The 17020-nt window shown below is 38.8% G+C and overlaps 1 protein-coding gene across 5 annotated transcripts in view; it reads right to left on the bottom strand.

The window, feature by feature from the left end:
• Window positions 1-1657: 1657 nt before the first annotated feature.
• The window catches only part of PTK2B (protein tyrosine kinase 2 beta), a 167445-nt gene continuing 152082 nt past the window's right edge, over window positions 1658-17020 (bottom strand). For 2 of the 5 annotated variants that reach the window (XM_012539814.3, XM_012539815.3), the window contains 8 exons: window positions 13126-13251; window positions 10506-10652; window positions 8548-8583; window positions 7686-7710; window positions 6311-6366; window positions 4363-4500; window positions 3476-3556; window positions 1658-2523 (listed from right to left, as the gene is read on the bottom strand). In XM_012539814.3, the coding sequence (XP_012395268.1) occupies window positions 2308-2523; window positions 3476-3556; window positions 4363-4500; window positions 6311-6366; window positions 7686-7710; window positions 8548-8583; window positions 10506-10652; window positions 13126-13251 (825 nt within the window). In that variant the 3' untranslated portion in view covers window positions 1658-2307. The remainder of the gene's footprint in view (window positions 2524-3475; window positions 3557-4362; window positions 4501-6310; window positions 6367-7685; window positions 7711-8547; window positions 8584-10505; window positions 10653-13125; window positions 13252-17020) is intronic. The other 3 variants (XM_003757786.4, XM_012539817.3, XM_003757787.4) reach the window with 3 other exon arrangements.

Raw genomic sequence — 17020 nt, 5'->3', positions numbered from 1 at the left:
CCAGGCCCTCCAAACCCAATACTCTCCACTGAACTACTCTGGGTCAGTGAGGAAATTGATTGTCATTGCTGGAATAGGAACGAATGTTGGAGAATAATCAGAAGCACCACTGGAAAGGTAGTTTGGGGATTCATAATAGAGGAGCTTGAATATAAAGCTTGGAGAAATGTGGACTTTATCCCAAAAACAGTGTGTAAACATTGGAGGTGATTGAACAAATAAGTGGTGTGGAAAAATTGGTGTTTTAAGAAGCTTTTCTAGTGGAAAGGCAACCTTGAAACCAGAACAACCTGAGATCTAGTCCAGTCCCAAAATGTACTGGCTATGTGAGCGACCATGGGGCAGATCAATTAAATTCTCAGCTCTCCAGTCAACTCTCTTAAGATTTTAAGTTTCCAATCTTCATTTCAATTTAGACTCTTAGACAGCTGCCAAGAATGTCCATTCTAGGTGCTTAAGTCTTCATTGATATCATTCATATTTGACTTCTCTTCTGGTTTGTGAATAAAGGATCTAAAAGGTCTAATCCAAGCTGATTTTGATGCCATTTTTACCTAATGTATCTTTATAAATTATCATCCAAACGCTACCATCTTGGTAAAGCATTTTCATTCTTTCCAATTGTTATTTGATGACATATACTCACTCCTGTTTCCTGCCCTTGGTCCTGCAGCAACTACTGGAATCCCAACAGAATTAACACTGATAATAGGGTTAAAGTCACCCATCTTTATCAAATGTTTCAGGACCAAAGGCCAAAGAATACTTTAACAACCCTGTGGCCAATTCATTGCCACCTACCCAGGATCACTGCCTGCCCTCTGATTCTCTTTCTGAAGAGAAGAGAAGCATACTGAATATTCAAACCAATTCATTTCTTCCAGGGTCACAGTTCAATATCAATAGAAATGTCATAGAACAAGGTGAAGGTGGGGCAAAGAAGAGAAATCAATCCAACCACAAAACAAATGGTACATTTTTAATTCAACCACAAATCAAATAGAAAGAAGATGGTAGAGTGTTTTATGTAAACAACCAAAAAAATAAGGAAGGGAGGGAGAGGGGAAGAGAGGAAAAGAAAAGGAGGGGTGAAGAGAAAAAAGGTAGAAAAAAGAATGGGAGAAAAGAGGAGAGAGGGAGGAAGGGAAAGAGGGAAAAAGAAGGAAGGAAAGGGGAAAAGGAAGAAAAGAGGTAGCAAAGGAGAAAAGAAAGGAAGCAAAGGAAGAAAGAAAGAAAGGGTGGGAGGGAGAAAAAGGAAGGAGGGGGAATAGGGAAGAAGGTGTGGAGAGAGAAAGGAAGGATGGAAGGGAGGGAAGAAGGAAAAAATATATGGATGGAGGGCAGAAGGGAAGAAAGGAGGCAGAAAAGAAGAAGAAAGGAAGGAGAGAAGATGAAAGGAAATAAAGAAGAGGGGGTGGGAGGCAGAAAGAGATGGACAGATGGGAAAAGGAAGGAAAAAGGGAGGTGAGAGGGAAGAAAAGTAAATTATGGCCAGAATTCCTGCTCTGGCCTCTTTCTTCTCCCACCTTCCAGATCTAGTGCTTGTATCATTCACTCTAACAGTCTCCTTTCCCCTTCAGGCTCTTCTTTGCTTGTTCTGAGTCCCGTTTAGTAAGGGACATTTCTAGCTGAGACAGATGGCAGTCAGTACAGACCAGTCCACACATTAAATAAACCCCTTTCTCTATACACTATACAAGATATCAGTTCAGTCTGCACCCTTGCAAGGCCAGTCCCTAGAACAGGGCTCCCCTGCTTCTTTACTCCATCTGGTACCTCTGCTGTCCCTGGATTTCTCCAGGGAATCACTAATTGATCACAGAAAAATAAGAATGAACAGCTTAACTCCAGCCCCTGCCTGCAGTGTCCATGCATGAAGCCAGGGCAGCTTCTACAGGCACTGGGGATCCACTGATACACACTATATAAAAGAAGGGGGGTAGCTGGGAAGAATAGGCTGGGGGTGGGGTGAGAGGGTGAGGGTAAACAATTACCCTCAAGCTCCCCTTGCTATCATCCCAGCTTCTGTAGTCCAGTGTTCTATATATACAAATGCCTTCTTGGCTTAACAGTCTGAGGTGTGGGGAGCCCTTATCTGGCCGGGGCTGATGAAACAAGGGTCAGGAAAAGAGGAAGAAATCGTGCAAAATGGACCCCAGGTCAGCCCCCTAAGAAAATAAATGTAACTAGAGGCAAGACGGGAAGTAAGAGAAGGGCGATGCATGACACAAAAGTTGGAAGTGGGGTCACATGGGCTGGGGAGCCTCCTATCCAAGACCAGTGCCTCTTGAATATGCTATCTGCCATTCACTCGGCTGGGGGACGGGCCAGATTGGCAACCATTTTGGCCTGATCCACAGCATCCAGAAGGTTCTTGGCATCCACGGCCAGGGTGTGGGAAGCTGTGAGCATCTGACGCTTACATTCTTCACTCAGCGAAGTCACCGCATTCTGTTGCGCCAGACGCATCTTGTTGATTAATTCTGCTAGGTCTTTGTTCAGTAGCTTCTGTGTCCCCTCAATCTGCAAAGGGTTAAAAAGAAAAATCTAGGGTTTGGAAAGCTGAATGATGGGAGGTTAGAAAGACAAAATCCCTGCTAAATCTCCATCTCCACACTTGTCCAATAATAATCATGGAATCATAGACCTAGATGAAGAATTGACCTCAAAGAAAACTTAGATAATCCACTCATTTGACAGTCTGTATGTAAGGAACCTGAAGTCTGAGAAAGTTAAATGGATTGCCTAAGATCACTCAGGTAGTATCAGAGGCAAGATTTGAACTCAGGTCCTCTGACGCCAGAGGCATTGTTCTTTCCATTATAACTGGTTGCCTCCCAAAGCAACTTGTATACATTACCCTCTTTAATTTTCTGATTCTTGGATTTGATTCTCTGTGAAGCACAAGCTATTAGGGACCCCTTTTATAGATGGGAAAACTGAGGTTTAGAGAGACTAGGGTCACACAGGTCTCCCTGAGTCCAAGTACAGTGCTCTATCCATTACTCTATCCACACTGATTTTTAAACACCCTCCACAATCACCGTAGTCATAATCACAGTCACCTGCCTTGGATACACAGGCAAACAGACATCAAATGTCTATAGACAAATGGGTCTTTAGTTGCAGAGCTGAAAAAGATCTCAGAGATAGCTAAGTCCAAACCTTTACAGGTTTATTTACAGATAAGGAGAGGGGGCCCAGAAAGAGGAAAGAACTTATAGATTGGCTGTTAGAAAAACTTTTCTCAGATTATTAGTCCCTAGAGAACATACAAGACCTCCAGCCTCCACCTCTGTCTCTGTACCACTACCCTCCTAGGATGCTCCAGACAGACCAGCCCCAGAGGAGCATGGAGGAGGAATAAAGCAAACTAATAGAGTTCTCATGAATGTTTCTTTGAAAATAACACATCCCAGGACAGGGAAAGACTAAACAGCAAAGTATGCAACCCAGTCAGATCCAGGAAACTTACTTCTGTTCGTGAAGCCAAAGGTAGAGTGGGTAGCAGATCATCCACACTTCCAATCAGTTTTCGCAGGGTTAGACCAACATTCTATGGAAAGAAATTTTCCCACATGAATGTAGAATACCCCACCAGTCATAGTCCAAGGACTTACCCTAAGATTCATCTTGGGGAAAAATATTCTTGGTAGAATATTAATTTTTGAGGGGAAAAAATGACAGCATATTTCTCATGAGGTCACCAACAACTGGGATGGGGGTAGGGCCTAGTTGCTTCGCTCCCGAAATGGTCCTGTGGTCCACTGCCCACATACCTTATAGTATTCCCTGCACCTCAGGAGACTGCCCTCACAGGTTCCACCCTTGTCCCTCAGCCTACCCTCTCCAAACTCACAATGCTTGACCTTTGTTTGCCATTCACTCTCCTCCGTCTTTCTTCTAAGGCCTTGGGATCACCCAATACTGACGCCCTCCTTAACTAAATTTGCCTTGGGTGCTAGAATTCCTGTCTATGGCTCTGCTTGTTGGGCTAGACTAGAATGGGTTGAGATATTATCTCTTCAATAGCAATACTAGAAAATGTAGCTCTACCAAATCATCTTGGGTGGCAGTTCCAGGGATAAATGACTAGAAAGTCAGTGTTTAGACTAGAAAGTCTAAATCTTTCTTTCTAAAATTTCACAGAGAGCTTTGTTTCTATCTCTCCTATTTGCTTAACATTTCTAATGTGTATTCTGGCCATTTGTCTGTCACCATCTTTACTAGGGCAAAAGTTCCTTGAGAGCAAAGGGCTATGTCTTTGCATGTGCCAGAGAGCATGTATTATGGGTACTTTCATTAAAAAGTATTGCTCTTGTTAACCCACACTTTGCCCTGTTTCCCCTTTTGGTTTCCCACCTTCACTACAACGACATAGCCTTCGGGGGGCAGCTGGCTGAGTTCATTTTTGAGATCCAAAACAGCTCGAACCAGCTCCATGACGTTGATGTACACCATGTCATCTGTCCTGTCCAGATTGGCTGTTGGCAGGATTGACTGAGGGGAAGAAGTCAGGAAGAAATGAAGAAAGAATATCTATGAGAAAGGATGGTGTTTGAACCCACAGCTGCATTACCTTCCATGAATGGGAGGGAGAAAAGGAAGAGCAGAGACAAGAAGGCTCCAAAGCCAAATGGAGCTGTCTCACCATCACTCTGCCTTTTGTCCCTGCATGAGTTATAGTAATAATACCTCCAGGTTCTGGCCTTCTTGTTCTTCCTACACTACTCTTTAGTGACACCTTAGACCTAATGTTCCTAAGCCCAGATTATATGGTTTTTCCTAGCCCTTAGTTCTGTCCCTCAGTAGATTTCTGGCTTTGATCTTTGAACTGACCTAATGATGGCTCACTTCATTCCTGGAATGGTGAATTATGTGCTTTGATACTGACCCTGGCAGTCCCTATTTTCTGCCATTTTAATTGTTCTAATAATCCCTGTACAAAGCTGACCTCCCTAACCAAAAGAAGGATAGGACATATATGGCTCCCTCAGGGGATATTTCATCTTCCTTGGACAAAATCAGGTCAGACTAATAGGATTATGAATAATAATAGCAACAACTAACATTCATAGTGTTTTAAGGTTTGCAAAGCACTTTCTTGCTCTCTAAATATACATACATATATACATATATATGTGTGTGTATATGTGTATAAATGTCTTTTCATCGTTACAACAACTTTTTAAGAGAGATGCTATTTCTAATTTCACAGATGAGGAAAATAAAGTTAAAAGGTTAAGTCATTTGCCAGGCTCACACAGGTAGTAAGTATTTGCGTTAGACTGAAATTCAGGTCTTCCTTACACTCAAGACCAATACTCTATTACTGTACCATCTAGTTACCTATAATTCATTGTGCATTAAGTTTCTATTCCAGATTTAAAGACTGTTATTTTGTTGTTGTTCCTGACCATGTGTCTGACCATGACCCCATTTGGGGTTTTCTTGGCAGAGATACAGGAGTGGTTTGCCATTTCCTTCTCCAACTCAACTGAGGCAAACACTTAAGTGACTTGCCCAGAATTATACAACTACTAAGTATCTTAGGCCATATTTGAAACTCAGGATGAAACTGGTAGAGAGAATTTTTTTTGTACATGGTATCCTTTTACCATTGATCTTCTAGAGAGGAAAATTTCTATCTCCTTGTGCAGATAATGGATGAAAAAGAGAAAGGTTCAGGAAAAAGGTCTTATTTTTCTCACTGTCATCTTACTGGTCAATCATTATTGCTTAGTAACAAATACCTGGCTCAATCATCTCCCCTGATGAAAAAAAAAGGTGTTGTGGGGGGAGAAGGTAGAAATTGTTGCCGTATAAGGGAAAGAACATTGGGCTGAGAATATAAAAACCTGGGTTCAAATTGTGTCACCTAGTATCTGTATAACATTGGGCAATTCACAACATCTATGGATCTTAGTTGAGGACATGTCAAAAATGAGGAGGTTGGATTAGATGGTCCTTTGTAGCTTTGAATCATAAAATATGTAAAAATGATAGACAAAGATGAACTAAAAATTATTTTAAATGCTGAAAAGTCTTTTCTAAAAATACACTTTAAAATTAATGCATTAAAAATGAGGCATCTGTTCCTATAAATTTCAATAAGGTTTGCCAATTTTTGAGACTTGTCAGTGTGATCTCCCTAGAACTAAGTTCCCTCATCTGTAAGACATAGGGACTGAATTTGATTATTTCTAAAATTAGACTGTGATTAGATTGTGACTAGAAAAATATGAGTTCTAAGTCTCTTCCAGGTCAGGTCCCCCAAGGTAGTTTACCAACTATTGTTAAACTCACCCACCTGAGCTCCCAGTCGTGGTGGCTTCTGAGGAGGCCCTGTGAATTCAGCTGTGAGCACAACAAGAGAAAAGGAGAAATAAGTGGGGAGCAAGTCCTATCATCCCCACTCTATTTTAGCCTAGAAATTCTTTTTTTCCCACTTCAGTTAATTCAAGAACCTTTCCCCTACTTAAATTCTAGAAAAGTCAAAGAATGACTTGTGACCTAAATGAGGAAAATGGCATAAAATAGTCAGACCCCTTAACTTGGAAAAACATGATTTCTCTGACTCCAACCCAGCTCTTTCCCACATGCATACTCACTGAGTGTTTCCATCTAGAAAAGGTGGAGTTTTGATCTTTGATTCTTCTAAGATTTAATATACTAAGTCTGATTTCTAGTTGTACTCTGAATTCTGGTGAAAGTTAAGCAGCCTGTACCATTTACTTTTGATTTTCCTCTATTTTCCACACAGGCTCAGATGATGTGAGGAAAGAAAGAAGGGAGAGTAATTCTATTTCCTAATCTGTGGTCAGAAAGCCCAAGGTTCCCCATACTTCCCACTTCCTTCTCTCCCATACTCCATGGATATGTAAGAGCATGATCAAGGGCAAGCAGAACATAGATCATTCCTTAACCTTCACTAAACTGGTAGTGAAAAATAGGTAGAATTTTTCTGTGGAGAAAGGCTGTGACATGAGAGATAGATAGAGACAAAGAAAGGGAAAAATAAAGAGAAGGAGGTGAAGAGAGAGATGGGGGGAAGGGAGGAAGACAGAGGAAATACATCCACATCTATAGACATATATATATATATATATAAGAGAGAGAGAGAGAGAGAGAGAGAGAGAGAGTAAGGAAGAGGAAGAGAGAGGGAGAGACAGATACACAGAGGCAGAGATATAGAAAGACAAAGAGTCAAACAAAAATGGAGGGAGAGAGAGAGGAAAGAAAGGAAGAAAGGAAAGAAGGAGGAAGGGACAGAGTCAGAGAAACAGAAAAAAGAGGTGGGAAGAAAAGAAGAGGAGGAAAAATCATAGATAAATGGAAAGAGTACCGAGAGAGAAATAAACATCAGAACATAGGACTCAATGAGAGAAGGGAACTTAGGAAGATATAGGTAAGTGGGTAAGTGGGTAAGTGGGATAGAAGACATAAGAAAGATGAGTGGGAAATAATGGACAAAGATGAACTAAAAATTACTTTAAATACAGACAAATTTTCTAAAATTATAAAAATAATGTAGTAAAAACAAGGGAGCACTGTTTCTATAAATTTCAATTAGGTCTGCCAATTTTTTGAAACTAATCACTAATAAGACCATCACACTGACATGAGGGACCAGAAAGGGCAGACTTCATTAAGAAGTTAATAGTAAGATTGGAGGAAAAACTTACTATAGCCAGCTTCCTTCTCCGGGGTCTACAGGAAAGAAAAAAAAAAATCAGTGTTAAGAGCATGACTTTGAGATAACCATGCCTTCCACTTCCTTCCCTTTCTCCTTTTCCTAGAAGTGAGGACAGTTCTGACCACAGACCAAGGGAGAATTCTAGGGAGCCAAGCAGTAATTGCTCTCTGACCACATGCAGCTCATGGCCTCTAAGGTCTGCTGGAATTTTGAAAACAAAAATCTTAACACATATCTGTTGAATTGTAAGCTAAGCATCCCTGAGACAGAACAGTCTAGATTACATATTCTATCCAACAAATATTTGTAAAGGACCTATATTTGTCACTGGAGATATGAAGATGAAAAATGATCCACAGTCCCTACCCTTGGAACCCTTACTCTGAAAAATGTGATGAAGGGAAAAAAATATTTTCAATCAAAAGCCTGTGTGTGTCTGTGCACAAAGGTAAATTTTGTTCATTCATTGTTTATATATTTATATATGTAGATCTTGTGCCCCTCAATAGACTACAAACTGCTTAAAGGTGTTTTAACTTTTGGTTTGTGACTCTACTGCCTAATATAAGAACTGGTACCTAATAAATGCTTAATAAATGCATATTCTTTGAATGGGGAAAGTCAGGGAAATTTATTAGAGGAGGTTTTCTATCAGGTGGGCCTTGAAAGGAGATTTGGAATTAAAAGAAGAATCTTTTGCTCTATTAAGGGAATAGATGTTGTATTGTTAAGCTTGGAAAGGGAAGTGTTGTTAACTCTCTGTGCTTGAGCTAATAGAACCGATGGGTTAAACTTCTGGGTTAGCACACATGATCTTGGTCTTGAGTTTGGGCCCTGGATTTGTCACTTACCAATGGAGACTTATCATTCATGTACAACATAGGGTCCTAGAAAAGAAAGAACCAAAGAAAAGATTTCAGATCTTTAGTTTATTTGAGTGAAAGATGTAATCTTTTATGAAGTTCATAAGCAAGCAAACTAGGCATTGGATTGAATTGATTTTTATTAAATTTTTTTAGGTGATGGATATAACCACAATAGAATCTTTTATGAGGTCTATTTAGCCCTCCCCTTAGAAGAAAGAAGACATGATTGCTTAAAGATTACAATGTTCTACAATGAGTAGAACAGCAAAAACCTGAGGTCTCTTGATTGGTCAAGAGTGAGTTTTGAAATGGAAGTAAATAGATCAATAACTAAGCAGGCCCATCCCATTCAGGTGGAAGGTATTCTAGAGCAAAAGGTGTCTTTCTTGACTGGGGGGTTGGGAGGGTGGCAGAAGGGAGTAGCTGCTAGAGAGGAATTGCTAGGCCTGTATAATCTTAAACTTAGACTTGGAGACTTTAGATAGAGAACAGTTTAGCAATTTTGGACTGCAATCATTTATTTTACATATATTCATATATATTCAGATATACGTACATATACACTCCCTGATATGCTGTCATTATTATTCCTATATATCCTTCCTTTTTCCTTATGAATAAATTCAAGAAAGCATACACTTCTGTGTTAGGGTGTGTGAGGACTGAATTAAAACGGGAAAGTCAGAAGTGATAGAACATAATATCAAGACACATGGGCAGCAGTAGCAGAAGGGGAAAAAGTAAGCCAAGATTAGTGTGGGGATACTTAGGAATATGAACCTAGGTAGAACAGAAGGCTACAAGTAACCTAGTAAAGTCACTAGCTCAGGAATGAGAGTGATACATTAAACATTAGGCAACAATGTATTATAATGGATAATGGTTGACTTGGAAGTTAGAAATTATCTAGTTCAAATTCCAGTAATAAAAATAAGCTAACATTTACATATGATTTTAAAGCTTGGAAAGCACTTTTCATATATTGTTTCACTAGATCCCCAGTACGACCCTAAGAATTAAGTGCTGGCATTACACTGGGTAATTTGAGTGTAATTTTACTCATTTTAAAAATGAGGAAAATGAAACTAAGAGAGGTAAGTTGACTTGCTCAGCATCACACAGCTACTAAGTGTCTGAGGCAAGATTTGAACTCACATATTTCTAACTCCAAGTCCGAGACCTACTATGTTATCTAGTTACTATAATAAATAATTAAAAGGAGAGAGGGGGGGATGAGAGGAGAAGAGAAGAGAAGAGAAGGAGAAGGAAGAGGAGAAGGAGAAAAAGAAGAGGAAGAGGAGATGAAGGAGAGGAAAAGAGAAGTGAGTCCTAAATTGGCAATCCAAAAGTTTTAGTTTTAGTTTTCACTCTGACAGCTAATAACTGGATGACCTCAAGCAAAGCACTTCATATTTCTAGATTTCAGTTTCCTCATCTGTAAAATGAGAGTATCCTTGACTACCAGAAGAGATGAGGAACTATGCATCCCCCCTTCATTGGCAAAGTTAGGGACAATGAGTATGGAACATGGTTAAAGCTGTTGAATATTGGATTTTTTGGCAGGTTTTTTAAAATAATTTTTTTCTCTATTGAAAGACAGTTTGCTGGAGAAGAGGTGAAGGCATACCTGACAATGACTGTGATACAAAAACAAAAAGTGACAGTAAACCTTTTTTTTAAAAATAAAAAAATAATTATAGGAATCGAACTGTATAGATTCTGAGGTTTCTCTCAGCCTTGTCACACTACGATTCTATAATTTGATTTGATAATTCTCCCCTCCTCTAGGCTCTCTGAAGCCATTTAAAACCTATTATTGGGTAGAAAGTCAGATCAAATGATTTCTAAGACTTCTTCCAACTCTGATTCTATAACTTTTTATAAAAATATGAGAAGCTCCTTAGAAGTCTTAGAGGACAATTCCCATTTCAATTTCTACTCACCAAGGACTTCTCCTCCTGCCTGAGCCATTGATAATCTTCCACCATCTGCTTCTGTTGCTTGTCCAAGATTTGACGCATCTTTGCTCTCTCAGCTTCCCATAGCTGCTGAGCCTCCTCTCGACTACTAGGGCGGACAAAGTCCTCTTCCTGAGATGTTCAAAAGGAGAGAAAAATGGATTCTGAGAACCAGTCCTTGGGCCTGATGAAGGGCAACCTCAGGATGGGCATCACAGAGTTATACAGCAAAATGAGAACATGACAAGTCTTCTCTCACCAAGAGGCACCACTTTTATCCCAGATAACTGGAGACTACTTTGTCTTTATTTGCTTTAGGGTTATTAATAGTTGGACTACAGATACAGACCTATTATTAGTATTCCTGGAAATCACATACTTACGTGTAGCACTACATGTGATAGCATTAGGAAACTAGCATTAGGAAACAATATAACCCATATTCAGATTAGTTATATGTTGTCTTATTGAAATTTGCATCATTACCTTAAAGTGAGTGTTCCACTTGATATTGTAATTTAATGAGTTAAAGTACTATATAAACATCAGCTATTATTATTAAAAGTGTAACATATCAGATTCCTTGCTGTCTTAGGGAGGAGGGATATAAAGGAGGGAGAGAAAAAAAATTGGAACACAAATGTTGAAAATTATCTTTCCGTTTATTTGGAAAATAAAATACTATGGAAAATTTAAAAAAATTAAAACGGCAAGGTGATTTCCACTTGGACACCAGGCTTGTAATTCCAGTGGTAACTTAATGGGCCCTTATTAATGCTTTCATAATATTAATACTAGGCTAATATTAAGCTCCTACAAGTCATGGATAACTGAAAAGTAGAAATAATACATGATCTGCGAAATAATGTATTTTTCCATAAAAATAGAATTCTTTATTAAAATAAAAGCATTACTTAATTAAAACCTCAAAATAAATTTATAAATTAAGATATGTAATATAGAGCATGATTTCAAAACAAACAAACAATAATTAAGTTCAAGTTAAACACTTTCTCCTAGGCATAATTAACTGAAGTATTGCTCAATTTAATTCAATCCTGATTTAATTTTCAATCATTTACGATGCTTCATACCTGTTCACAACTCAATTTCTTAGGGGGAAAGAATGGCTAAAAAGTGTACTTCATTGAAAAGACTTGTAACAATCAATCTACTCTCCATTCCCTACCTGCCAACCTTTTTTTAAAGCCCAAAAAATATATTCTCATTTCTGGCAATTTTATTTGTCAAATAGCACTTCAGGACCCATTTCCTTGAACAGAAAGTATAGTCAACTGTCACCTCTTGATTTTTATCACCTCTATGTAAGATGAAGGACCCTGCCAATCAGGAAGAGGTTCTTCTAACAGACAAGACGACAAGACTTCCTTCTTTTCCCTTTGAGCTTCCTAATTACCATTCAACTCATTTTGAACAGAATACTCAGGATTAATGTGAACTAGCCTAGCTGTGAATGGGATGGCTCTCAGCCTGAGTCCTACTTGAGCACTCACCTGTCTTTGATGTTACAAGCTTCTGTTTCGTATTCTCTTGATCCCTTTGAAAAGTTATCCTAACCTGACTCCTGGTATGATTGCCTCCAGAGGCATATTTAGATTTCTCTGTTACTGCTTCTGAAATAATATGCTCTGGGAGCTTCACTTAGAATCTAGACTTAGCACCTCCCTCCACATCCTAACTTTCCCTGACCCCACCCTCACCCCAAATATCTCCCAATTCTTTTTGAACAAAAGTCAGTGGGAGCGCAAACTCTCTTCACAGGAATTTTGCTACAATCTATCTACACTTTGGAAAGAGCAAGACTATTTTTATCATTTGTTTGTTCTAGATCAAGAACTGCTTGTCCCATTTACAAGGCAGCTATTATGTCCTTTTTGGCAGTTATTAGTTATATATTTTAAATTACCCTTAAATGTCTAGATACAATGTGAGGGTTTAGACTACATCACATCCATGGACCCTTCCATTCCATAGATCTATGAAAAATATCTGCAAGAACTTATATAACAAGCATGTTCAAAGGAGCAGCATGTTTCTAAAGTAAAGTGACAAGAGTTACTTTGCCTGTTAGGCAAAGGACAGAGCCCTGCTTAAGAAACCAGCATTCCCAATGGCCCCTCCACAAATAGTACTGCTTGCAAGCAAGAGATAGCAGAACCAAAGAAATAGTTTCTTTGGGCAACTTAGCAGAAGATAACCAATGGAAAGAAGTGAGAGAGGGTTTTCCCCTTGGGACAAAGAAGAACAGCTATTCTGAGATCAGTTCCTTGACTTACCTGGTTTTTATTACTCACTGAACCTATGCCACTTCTTCACTTTTATGTCACTGAGACACAAAATGATGAAAGAATGGTATCTGACTGACCACACCAGAGGGAATGTCCCTGAGAAAAGCTGGCTTATATCCTAGATTCTAGTACTCATACTAACTAGAAGGTGCTTTCAATAGGAACCTCCAGCCCACTTAGTACTCTGGGCAATCCCTGGAGTGAAGGGCTTCAGTGGGAAGTCACGGGAATCATAAAACTTCCTGTGAGTTACATCTTTATCAAAAGCCAAGTCCCAGCATGCAGATAGTTCTTACCCTCATGCTGTGACGTTTGAAGACATTGTGCCGGTGGAGAGGTGGGGTATGTAAAGAATTAACTGGTGATGGATACTCAATGGGGCTGGTGAGCGTAGGTGAGCTGGCACATAGACCCTCTGGTACCTGTTTGAGAAAGCAAGGCAGCAGGAGGCACAGGGACAAAGCAAGCAAACATAACAGAGTTAGCAGCAACACATATGCACACACACATTCGCACACAAACCAACACAAGCCAAAAGGAAACACCAGGACAATTCTCAAGAAGGACTTCATCCCGCAGAGCCAAGAAAGAACTCTTTTTATTGACCCAGCACTTCAGAAATAGTTAGGAGCTCAGTAACCTAGAAAGTGTATCCAAGTTCCAGGTGTAACCTTCTCACTAACTTTTTCATAGAATTGCAAAAGCCACATCATCTCTGTCTCTCCCTAGTCAAAAAACAGAAAAACCTAATGCTGCTGCTTTCCTTCTTCAGGGGACTCTGTACATAGAGGTATGGATACCCTCAAAATTTTGCAGATTCAATGAGATACTGCCTATATTCTCAGCACTCCTGAGAAGTAGATTTCCTTCATTCCTCAGATGCAGAAGTCTTTATCCAACCTGGTAAATCAAGTCTGTTCAGGTACAAAGTAAAACTTGATTCAGGATTTCAAACATCACAAAACCAGTTTTAAAAATAGTGATAATTTGTTTTAAATTTGACAAAATTTTTATCTTGATAATTTTATTTATTTTTAAGGCATAAAATAATGGAAAAAACATTAGTTTTGGAAATGAAGAACCCAATTTCAAATCCTACTAACACTTATTAGAGCTTGAACAACATTATTTCAATTTTTTCTGTTTCCCCATTTGAAAAATTAGAACATAACTAGATGAGCTCTCAGGTACAAAATTTTGATTCTTTTATTTCCCACTGCAAATTAATAAAATGGCACTTTTGGTTTATGAATCAGTTTCTTGGAGGCATATAGGAGTGGTGGGAAGAAGACTACATTGCGAGTTAAAGCATTTTAGGGTCAAATTCCAGCTGGGTTGCCTACTTTCTGTGCCTGTGTGGCCTTGAGCAATTTGATTCAATTCAATGGGCATTTATTAAGAGACTACTTTGTACCCAGCACTATGCCAGTACTGGGAAGCCATTGTTACAAAGACAAAGACAAAGAAATGAAACAGTGAGTATCCTTGAGAACCTTACATTTAAACCAGAGTAAAACAACCTATTCACTTCTTTGGGCCTCAGTGAGTTTCTCCAATTATAAAATGAGGGAGTTGGATTAGCTGACCTATAAAGTCCCATCTCGTTATGAACCTAAATCAAGCTGTTGTTTTCCTAAGAATAAGATAAGCCTATCAATTTATTTCTCCATACCCCTCCCCCAACACTTTAAAAAATTTGTTTTTTTCACTGTACATATATTTTTCTTTCTCTGGCACCCCTTCCCCCAAAGAAGAAAATAAAAACAAAATTCTTATAGTAAATATTCTTAGTTAAGGAAAATTTTCCATTGAACACACCTAATTTATAGATAGATAGATATAAATATATATATTTATATTAGATATATATGTATATCTAATATATGCATATACACATATACATGTGTTACATATCTATATATGTGCATGTATGTTTATGTATATATTTGAATATATATTATATACACATATATGTGTGTGTATGTGTATGCATGTTTGTATATATAGCCCTGCCAATTTGTAACTTTGTTTTTTTGAGCCAATCCACCCTGTGGATGGATGGGTAAAGATTAGAACTTGAACTGAGATGCCATTCTCCCTAGAAAATTGTGGGAATGGATATTGTTTCACTCAGTTATGTTTGCCAGAGCCTCTGATGCACCTAGTACCAAAAGATTTTTTCAGTTAGAGAGATAAGTTGAGAGGTGGGAAAGATCAATCACATGCCCAGGAAGATATGATTGGTATAAGATGATGTGGCAGTAAAGGTCAGAAGAGAATATGGGATTCCTCCTTTCCTACACTTCACACTCTGAGCCCAACCATTCAATGTCCCTAGATGCATCATTATAGATATGCAGTCTACAGCACCAACCAGGAAGCATCAGGGTTACTCTGAGAACAGAAAGGGATCCTCACAAGACTATTGAGTGCAGTAGCGAGAAAGAGCCCCAACTACACTGAAGATGCAGTTCACCTTGCTCAAGACACCTTTGTAGATTCCCCTAGGCGTTAGTGCAGTCTAACTTCCAAAGATAGAAATGTTGGATCTAGAGTCAGGAAAATCCAAGTTCAAATTCTGCCTCAGAATTATTACCTGGGCAAATCTTCTGAAACTTCTGTTTGCCTCAGTTTCTTCATCTTTAAAATGGAGGGAAAAAATGACATCTACTCTCAGGATTGTGACGATGATCAAAAGGCAATATTTGTAAAATGCTTTGCCAAACTTAAAATAATATATAAATGCTAGCTGTTATTATTATCAGTTCCCTTGTCTCCAGTTACTGCATTTTATTTATCTGTGAATATGGTGACTCCCATTAGTACACTCTTCTTCAGGGACCGTTTCATGGTTGTCTCTTTATCTACCACAGTTTTATGTAAATAATGAAGAATTAATAAATACCTATTGAGTCATTGATTGAGGAGGCCTAGGTTTGAATCTTATTTCCAAAATATTTTCTGTGAGAACTTGAGCATGTCTGAAAAATTCTCTAAGCCTCAGTTCCCCACATGTAAAATGGGGACAACAATTCTTATATTTTCTCAAAATTGTAGCTAGGACTTCTAGCACCTGTAGTAATGTCTCCAAAATGTGTGCAGTCAAGGAATATGGAAGGTACCTGAAACTATGTTCTGAGGCAAAATCAGACAGGGAGAAATCTTAGGGAGAATCCATGTACCTCTGAACACAAGACTTCATAAGTTGAGAGACTTTGGGACTCTAACCTCCATGAGCAGAGGTATTGGGAATCCTAATATATTGCAACTGGAAAACTCACTATAAGTGGAGGGAGTAGCATGGGAAAGTAGCTTACCATCCCATAACTTCTTATTTCAATTAATTAGGTATTAATTCTAGTTGTTTCCATAGGCTAAAATACAAATACTGACAGTTCGTCTGAAGTTTGGTGTTCCAAGACAAGGTCACAGTCACCTTACCCACAATAAACCAACTCCATTTTTAAAATGGCCTTCATTCTAACTCATCAGTTACAAGTTGACACTACTGATATCACAGGGCTTTGGGGAGAAAAGTAATCTATCAAGCTTAAATGATATGTTCTATAGGCTAATATAGAGACAACATGGTGCACTAGAAAGAACACTGAATCTGAACACCTAAACACCAACCAGGTGGCTCAGTGGATAGAATGCTGGGCTTAGAATCAGGAAATTATGCATTCACATCCTACCTCAGACACTTACTAGCTATGTGACCAAGGGAAAATCAGTTGACCTCTCTCCCAGCCTCAGTTTCATTATCTGTAAAATGAGAGATTGGACTCAATATTCCCTTTTCAGATTTAAATCTATGATCCTATAATCACATATGACTTGTGTGACCTTGGATAGGTTCTCCAAATATCAATTTCTTCATCTTTAAAATAAAAGAACCAAACTAGAGGGCCTGAAAGTTTCCATCCATCTCCAAATATATGACCCAATTTTTCATCTTCACATGCTACAGGAGATGCCTGTCCATAAGAAGTAAGCTTAAACAGAAGAAGGCACTTATTTAAAGCAAGCAAACATTGCAAGAGTTCTCTGAGAGCAGAGGAATGGATCTCCATTCTAGCTGTCTAATAGGAGGCCCCAATAATCCTAACCAATCACCACTCAGTGGAAGAGAAGGGAGGGGGTAACTATGAGTTATTTACTCTTGGGTTCTTGCATGACTCACAACCAAGT

This window comes from Sarcophilus harrisii, chromosome 2 (genome assembly GCF_902635505.1).
Source record: "Sarcophilus harrisii chromosome 2, mSarHar1.11, whole genome shotgun sequence".
Lineage (NCBI taxonomy): Eukaryota > Metazoa > Chordata > Mammalia > Dasyuromorphia > Dasyuridae > Sarcophilus > Sarcophilus harrisii.
The sequence above is the reverse complement of the archived record's forward strand: the minus strand, read 5'-3'. Positions and strand labels throughout refer to the sequence as shown.